The 9,544-nt window shown below is 36.2% G+C and overlaps 1 protein-coding gene across 1 annotated transcript; it reads right to left on the reverse strand.

Moving 5' to 3' along the window:
• Positions 1 to 596: 596 nt before the first annotated feature.
• LOC139727736 (spermatogenesis-associated protein 17-like) lies at positions 597 to 8,931 on the reverse strand. The gene is given in 9 exon segments (XM_071638714.1): positions 597 to 680; positions 1,254 to 1,383; positions 2,181 to 2,329; positions 3,093 to 3,281; positions 4,268 to 4,391; positions 5,924 to 6,027; positions 7,163 to 7,271; positions 7,273 to 7,365; positions 8,864 to 8,931. Coding segments are annotated over 9 exon segments (1,050 nt in total).
• Between the last annotated feature and the right edge of the window lie 613 nt (positions 8,932 to 9,544).

Genomic DNA, 9,544 nt, shown 5'->3' on the forward strand with positions numbered 1-9,544 from the left:
TAGAGATTTTGCCAAATGATAGTATACATGAGCTCAATACACTTTTTTGACATAAAATAAAAAAGAATAAAGATAACAGCAACAAACTGTTATATCATGTGACAGTGTGAAACTTAGATTAGGTTTCTCATTGGGAAGCAGTATCGGCTTTGCCTCTGAACTTTTCTACAGATGAGAACAGACAGACAGCAAAGCAAATCAATTCAAAATGACGGTTTGGGCATGATCAACATGTTTTCAAGGATGGTATAATAATATGTGCGACATTGTGAAAGGTTCATTTTTGGAATACACCAATTCACACTGGGTATCATCATAGGATAGCCTTCAGCTAGCCTTCAGCTAACATTCTCTTTATCTCAAAGTCGGATTAAAAAAAAAAAAAAGATATATCTCATATGTACATATGTACATCACATTAAATATAACACTTTGAAGAATATGCAATGCAAACAAATGATGATTCCATTGTTGTTTATGCAACTCTTGAGAGATGGTTGTGCAGGAAAAGCACAATGTGAAAACAGTCACTCTGCTTTCTAGGTATTGCAGTCCTTTTAAATATTCAGCACAGAGGATATAGTTGAGTTCCATCGCTAAGGCACAGTCTCAGTGCCTTTTGAATAGGCGTCATTCAACTTCTCGAAAACTGGAATGGGTGAAACCACTGGCTGAAATCTCTGTTGGAAATCGAAACAAGAGAAGCAAATCCATTAGTCACCACGGAGAGGGAGATTATCAAAAACCAAAACAAAAAAGTTTACACAGCAAGAACCTTTAAAATTCCACTGCATAAGATGCAACTTTACAACTTGATGAAAGCATCTGATACGATTATATGTCATGTAACTGGCTGACACAAGAAAACAAACACACAAGCAAACAAACAAACAAACAAACAAACTCTTCCTCACATCTGAACTTACCTCAGCAAAATTTACAGAAAATTCATTTAGAAGGTGGATTCAGTTATACATGAATTTTTTAGGGACTTTATGATTTGGCTTCATTACTTTCATGAAAAAATATCATATTGCTAAATTTCTTCAAAAGCATCAATTTCAACATTTCCTACAAGGTCTTTTTTATGAAGTCTGATGCTTATGATTATACTGTCATATTGTATCATACTTCAGCATTTGAGATGCAGTGCTTATTTTATTCTGTGAGAGAGGGTCCCTTCTATAATGAATGTACATCTTTGCATCAGTTTTTGTTTCAATGCACAACATATTCCTGAGAAAATAGCTAACCTCAACGGTGATGTGTTTATTTTCGTCTGACTCGCGGTAAAAGTGTGTCCCATATGGTAGGTGGCCATACTGAGAGGTGGTGTGCAGCAGTGGCTCATAGGCACGGTCTCTCCTTGTAAATGGAACAAAGCTGAGTATGAGGAAGAAAATGACACAATGAAAAAATGACATACATTTCTGAGAAAGGTAGCATAAAGACGAATCAATAGAAATGCATGGCGAAACAAGCTCAATATGCACATGTTTTTGCTATCTGAACTACAATGAGAAAATCTAGTCTTCAACTGAACTATCACTCAGCTAGTAAAAAAAAAAGATGTACTGTAAAAGTGGTTTCTTTCGCGGTGGTTTTATTTTCGCGCTTTGAGGTTGAACCGCAAATCTAATATCACATTAAAATGTTTTGAACTCGCCGCTTGTTACAACGCTATGGCGCACATGCACACACGAAGATTCCGCGCATTGAGTGTATTGATGGTCAACACACACACAGCGATACTGTGCAATGTAGGTACAAGCATGTTATAAAGTACTTGAGAGACAGGATTTCAGGTAAGCCTGCATTTGATTTTAATTTCTATTTTATAAATAAAAGAATAATTGGATTATAGTTTGGGTTTTCATGTGCAAAATAAAACAGTTTTTCCTGACTGTGAATTCACAGATTTTGCCGACCGTGAATTTAAACACACGCGAAAAAGTCGGCACCGATGGAAACTGCGAAAGTATCTGTACGCGAAAGAAACCACTTTTACAGTATTTAAATAAATAAATTTAAAGAAGAGATGATGGTATTTTGTGCTGATAATGAACTAACTACACACATACACCTTCAGACAAGCACACGGATGCACACAGACAGATTTACCCATAGGCAAGTGATTGATAGACAAGTCAAACATTAGATTATATTGTATGGAAACTTACATGTTGTCATTCACCCTCATGATCCATTCCTTGGACCTCATGGCTGCCCTGGCCTCCTCCACTGATGTGTATGATGTCGCCACTCTAAGCGTGGGCTGCAGTGGCTTGTAACGCTGCATCTGAACCTCCACAGGTTCTCGAAATGGACCCTACAAGAAAGAAGTCAGAAGTCATTACAACAAAGTCCCTGGAAAGTAAAGGAAGAGAAGTTTCCCTTTATCTCAAACTTATGAATTCCTCTGAGCTCGTCCCAGTGGAAAAGGGTCATATGTCATTGATGTTAGTGGTCAGTCTGCCGTAATTATGTACAGGCAACTCCCGTTATAAGTCCTTGGTACTGTCAGTTTTCTTTCGTTATATCAAAATTTCATTACAACCAAATGAATAATTTGGGACTTAAAATTTACTTCCTTGTATCCAAAATTTTGTTATAATCATGTTTGCTATAATGGGAACACACTGTATTACAAGTCAGGATATCTTCAGGAGTACTACAATGGTTCTCAAATGGTTGCTTGGGAAAAACCCATAGGATTATAGTCAAAGGTCATTTATTCTGAAAATTTGGAAAAAGTCAAGATAAAAGGTTAAACAGTGTCCATCACATTATGCATCATCGCACATTTTGAGCGAATAGACGTAATTTCCAGAGAGACGATCAACCACAAGACTATTTGGAAGAATAGACAAAATAACTTGCCAAATCTCCATAATTTCAACAAATTGCAGGAATGAACAAATATTTAGGGAATACATGTACTTATAAAACAATTGAAGGTGCAATAGCAAATTCTTGAACACTCTTTGTATTGTTTCTGTGAAGGTAATGCACAATTCTATGGACGTGATTAAAAGGACTGACGCTTTAGATTTCCAATTAAGTTGCTTTGCCAACGGAGGGTCAAAATATACCTGTGGTTTTTGACCGATGGGTGGCAAGGGCACTGTGGTTGGAAGAGGTGGGCTTGGAGCTACCACTCTCCCTGATCTGTTCTCTCGCTTCTGCTTTGGACCAGGTGGTGGGCGAGGCTTGACACTCCTCAGAAGGAATTCCATTTCATCAGGGTATGGCTTGAAGGGAGAGTTGTATATCCCTGGTAGCTGGAGACATAACGAAGGAGTGCACAAGCAAACACGACATGATCATACTGATTCAAAAGCCCTACAAAGAATGGATCTTTATATACAGCAGACATAGATAAATACATGGTGTTAAAGGGCAATTCCGAAGCACTTAAAAGTTAGTTTGAAAAGAAAGAGTAAAATTTGAGAAGCACAACAGAGAAAATCTGATCAAAATTTGAGAAAATTTGGTAAGTTATAAAATTGTGAAGTTTCGTAATTTTTGCAAAGAAATTAATAAACAGTCAATATGAATACATGCAAATGAGCGAGTTGGCAATGTCATCACCTCACAACTTGCCATTTAGTTTGTACACAAAATCAAACTTTCAGTTTTGTGTTCAAATGCAATTATGCCCCTATCTCAATCTTGATATATCTGACTGCTCATTGATTTGAAGTATATTCAGCCTGGTATGACCGATATTACACCTCTGTGGTAGAAAATTAACATTTTTGTCAGGGTTATTTTTTTTTCTTTTTTTTTGTACATGATCAATCAAAAAAGTGCAAGGTGATGATACTATAGGCGTACTCACATTTACTCTCATCCCCTGTTTGAGAACTATTTGGTAAGAATTAGCAAAACTTCACAATTTCACAACTTTCCTACTTTTTATCTGATTTTGATCAAATTTTACTGTTCTGCTTATAAAACTTTACTCTCTATTTTCAGACTAACTGTTCACTGGTCCAGGTTTGCCCTTTAAGTATTAATGAGCCAGAACAGTGATAAGTCCTTTGCATTCTGTAATGCCTTGCATGATATGTTCTCACTTTGATTGAGGACCTATCTAATTTTGTTTGCCAGTGCTTGGTCTCAGCTAACCACACAATTTTTTTTTTCTTCTTTCTTGATATCACTGGCATAGCCCGTCACTGAGAAGTGTAAAGCTGTTATAATTTTCTTTCTCTTTATGTCTTCTTTTATTTATCTATTTATTTTCTTTTGAGTGAAATCTTACCACTTCTGTACTGAGGAGATAGTGATTCCGCCTGGCCTCTTCAATAACCTTCTCCTTAGCTTCAGCTTGCAATCTTTGGGCACTCTCAGCATCTTGCTGCTCTTTGTACTCCTCCAGCTCCCTCCTACATAAACACATATATGAAGAGGGGAAAAAACATAGAGTCAGTGTAGCTGAATCGACAGACGGATCATAGTCACAGAGATATATCACTTGTAGAGGACAGACTTCATCAAATTGCTCTGCCATCATAGTAGACACCATTAAAGGGTGTGTACAGTTCTTGTTGAGGTGAGGATTTAGCTTTTAACGTTTTGCAAGATATTCAGAAACCACTCTATGAGATGTCAAAGAGCATGCAATTCTAGGGGGTATTAAAAGTTCATTTGATGAAAATCAGTTTTGAAATGGCTGAGATATCCAAAAACAAGGTGAAACATAGAGATCCTAATAAAAGGAGTGGCCTGTCCCCTTTTATTATTACCACTATTTTGGATATCTCAGCCATTTGAAAACCAATTTTCATCAAATAAACGTTGAATCCTTCTTAAAATTACATGCTCTTTCATATTTCATAAGAGGTTTCTCATGATCTCACATAGGAATGTTCTAAACATGAATCCCCATCTCAACCAGTACTGGACAGTCCCTTTAATAAAATAGGTATTTGATCTGCCTAACTGAGAGGATTTTGTACACAACACATAGTGAATTGATGATGAACTCATACAAAACACAGCAAAACAAATACAAATACATTTTTTTTTCTTAGCTTTATATCTGGAATCACTGACACAATATTTTCACATGGAAGAAGTGGTTAAATTAATGCACAAAATGAGCAGCACATTGTATCAATATCTCAGCATTGCATGAGAGGTCTGGATGTTTTTTGCCTCAGAAATGGCCAATTGTGTTCCATGTGTTCACAGAGCATTTGCAAGGGAGGGTAATGTGGAGTTGACATTTTCATTGCTCTAGTTTATAGCTCTATGATCATAGTGCTAGTAAGTTGTGTTGTGTGACTGTCCAAGTGGCAGACAGTAAAGAATTTTTGCACATGGGTGGTAGAATTGCCTATATAAAGGTCATATGTCAGCCTTGCTCAATGATGTCCTTTGATGAGTCACAAACATGTCAAAGCTTTGAAAAGTCACTTTGGTTTGCCAGTTAATGTCATGCCATGACATGTTGATGTAGATTATGATTAACAATATCTGGAATAGACCCATATTTGGTATTTGCTCCACAAACCTTTTTGTCTATCGCATTCCCTGCATATTGATTCATACACTTGGCATGATTTAAAGTTTTCACAGCTTACAAAATTATAATTTGGTTAAGTGCATACATGTGTTCATTACACGTTGTACATGTACATGGATACTAAGGATTTCTTAAATCAAGTGTAGTACAATTGAGAATATTATCACTTCTCATGTGCATACATTACCATCCCTTTAATTTACTCCATCAAAGAGCTTAGAAGGCAGCTACTTTCTGAAGATAATTGATTACAATTGAATAAGCAAGCAAGATAAGTTTCGATGAAAGTTGGCTTGCAGCAGAACTTAAAGTATAAGAGTGGAACATTATGGACAAGAAACAAGAAATGGATCATACCCTGTTATGTTACATTAATATGTGTGCACTTACCTTATGATTTCATTCTTGATGATAAGGCCTTCAAGGTATCTCTTTCTGCTATAGTAGTTTGCCACATATTTCCTGGTGTAATAGCCTTTCCACATCTTTTGAATCTAATTTGAAACCAAGAGGAAATGCAGCTTATAGAATAAAGGGATGCCAGGATATCCAACAACTCCAGAAATGGGTCATTTTCACCATGTCATAAAAAAAAAATAATAACAACATCCAAATATCTGTCAGTAGATGGCACTTGATATCATTTGTATGACTAAAAAGACACTTTTGCTGTTTCTCTCACTTCTCATTTCTTTGGTTGTCTTTACACAATGTTATATTGCTGTACAATTGCAAACATTCTCTCAATGTAAATTCAGCCTTCAAAGTCACATGCACATCTCTTTCTCCACGTACAAAATGAAAGACACTCCACAGTTATTATCTCTATGGGGTAAAAAGGAAAAACAAACGAAAGTGAACTTCTATAAAAGGTCAGCACTAACTCCCTTGAGATTACAAGTACAGCTCTCTGTGAACTAATGCTGTTAACTGTGCAGTACTCTACAAAGCTTTCATTAGCTGTTTGTCCATTTAATCTGTCTAATCTGCATGTCTTCGAAACTCTTTGACTGCTACTATGTAGACTCTTAGTTTGTGTACATGCCTCCTCTTGCAAAACTGGGGAAAAACAATGAAAGAAACAGCAATGGAATGAATTGCAATGAGACCACACAATTGTGTGGTCTATTCTATTGTTTCCACAGCACATGGATGTACATGGTTTAGTCATGATGATTTTCCTGTAATTGTTAATTCAAGATGTAAACATATGCATTGTACGTTTGGAAATGTCGCATATGAAAGGACTTAAAGGGCATTTTTCAGAAATTTCGATACAACCCCCACCTTCCTGTCAAGTTCCTAATGCTTCATGATTTCTTATGTTGACGTTTATATTTTGTATCCGTTGCAGTCATATCAGTTATTTTATACAAATTTGACGACATGAATTTAAATGTAATGTATTTGTACTTATATGTAGTGTATTTTCTCTGTTTGTTTGTATGGTTTTTATTGAGTATTGAATAAATAAATCCAAAAATCCAAAAAAAAATATATATATATAATGGACAGCATGCATGGATCAATGATGGCTAGTCCATTTTTGTGTCCTTCACATCTACATCCCATATTATCAAATTCTTATACTGCATCTGCACGTATTCCTCTCTGTCAACCAATACTTACCAATGTTGCCATTTTGTTGTAGTACTGTAACCGCATCACCAACATCAAGTTTTTGATCATGACCCTGAATATACCTCGTCCTAGATGGCCTCTCCACATCTTTTGAATCATGTCTGATGTACGCCCTGACCCTCACCCCTCGAAACCATGCTTGTACTTTCAGTGCAGCTTTGAATTCCACACTTCTGTGCTCCTCTGCATCTCTGCACGAGTGGTACAATGTCATCACTGTCAATTATGTATATAATAATTTTATTTTTTGCCTGTGTACAAGCAAATCAAGTCTATAATATTCATATCACATTTCGCATATAAAGTTCATTTTAATGGTGCAGTTGCTCTTTCAGGGCCTCTCTTTGATCTTTCTCTCGTTCTCTACTGAAGAAACATACACATCAATGGTAATTATCGCAAAAGAGGAAATAAAGAAATACTGTAGGCTCTACATTCCATTCTGATGAAGACTTGAAAGTTATTTTACCTGAATTTGAAATATATCATGTATAATTTTATAAAAATCCCTGCAACAAGATCTACTTGTAGGTGTTTGTTGGTGTCTGATTACTGGATCTATTTCTAGACCCTACAGCACACTGCCTGTACATTCTGAAACTGAAGTTAGCCAAGCATGTTAGAAAATTATGCAATGAATCTTTCATGTAACCCATGCTTTAGAGCAAAAAAAAAAATATATACATATATATATACTGTATATAAATCACAGTGCAAATAAATTATGGTAACTTGGATGAAGTCAGGTTAAAATGCATTTCCTAGAAGACAGTGTAACTGTTAGATATTCTATACAACCATACCATACGAGTCTACGACTATGAGTGTGTCTTTACCATCCAGTCACTCTTGTGTAGACTATACTAATACTGTAAAAGTGGATATTTTCGCGCAACTAATTTTTCCCCGCTTGGTCGGGTCAGAAGAGTTTTGCGTGTTTTTAATTCTGCGGAATCAAGACATCATGCACTAGGAACTATGGCAAGCAAAAATATTCGCATGCTTTCATTTTTGCGCTAGTTTCTAGTTACACAAAATGCACGAAAATTTCAACACCGCGAAAATTTCCGCTTTTACAGTAACTGTTAGACCAGTTGTAGTCACTAACCGTTTGGCGTTGTTGCGTTAACAGCCACAACCTTTTTAGCTTTCACACGACCACAGACAGACAGACATACATACTTGCATATTTCTCATCACACTTCTTTCAACTTGCTGTCTCGCAACAATTAGACGTCTAACGATAGACCCTAGTCTAGAGACAGAGTAGAAGACTCTAATTTATTGGACAAAATACAGTAAAAATAGTTCCGGCGTTGAGTCCCAGTTAATATGCTAGTAACTTTAGGCCTAGGTTCTACTTGAAATGAAAGTTAGATCTAGACGTCTGATATTAGATGGTTATTAGATGATAATTCACGTAACTGGAAATAAGCGATCATGCTATACTGTACTAAGGGAAGCCCTCGCAGATCTTGTCATGACTGTCCAGGTCCACGTACATTACAAGTAGTACTGACGGGGCAGTTAAAGTACACAGAAATGAATATTTGGGACTACTATCTCGTGTCGTTGTGCGTACTATCGTTCAAACATCACTCCCTTTATTGTTTAGCATTGGGAGAAACGTTTTATATCGGGTTGAAATAGATATTTCAGTATTATAAGAACAATACCATGGTATATTACCTGTTTCTGATGAAAATTTGCTGCATTACTGAAGCATTTCTAGCCTGTAACCTCACCAGAGTAGCCATCTTATGCGAAAGTGGCGACGCAGTTACCCGAGCAACAAGGTGACAAAAACATCTGACGCCCTCTCCGACAGAATTTTGTGCAGATAATAACGCCAAACGAAGAAAGATAGCACAGTAGGCTGCAGCCACCGAACTAAAACACAGTTTTAGCTCGGTGGCTGCAGCTGCTGCTACCGATAGGACACTTTGTTGACAACTGCCGAATGTCAAAAAAATAAAAAAAAAATAAATAAAAAATAAATAAATAGATAAATAAAAATTAAAAAAAAACTGATAGATTAATCAACGCACATTCGAAAGCAACTTACTGATCATGAAGTACATAACGCCATGTAACGAACTGTATTTCCAGTCATTTATGACATATAGTTATCATGACATGCATGGCGTTCAACACTGCTGACAGTTGAATCAAGTAATTTAATACCGAAGTCAAAATGGCTTTTAAACAAAGAATGTCCAAACAGCGTGTGTGAACTTGTGGAGGTTTGATTAAAATCGGGCCTTTAAAAGCAAACAAACAAACAAACAAGCATATTAAATTTTAACGTTTCATATAATTTTAATGAACAAAATGTTATCATTCAAAGCGATAATAATCATTGATAATAAT

This window comes from Diadema antillarum, unplaced genomic scaffold, assembly GCF_040938485.1.
Source record: "Diadema antillarum isolate AM-2024a unplaced genomic scaffold, OU_Dant_1.0 seq00000149_RagTag, whole genome shotgun sequence".
In the NCBI taxonomy this organism is placed as follows: Eukaryota; Metazoa; Echinodermata; class Echinoidea; order Diadematoida; family Diadematidae; genus Diadema; species Diadema antillarum.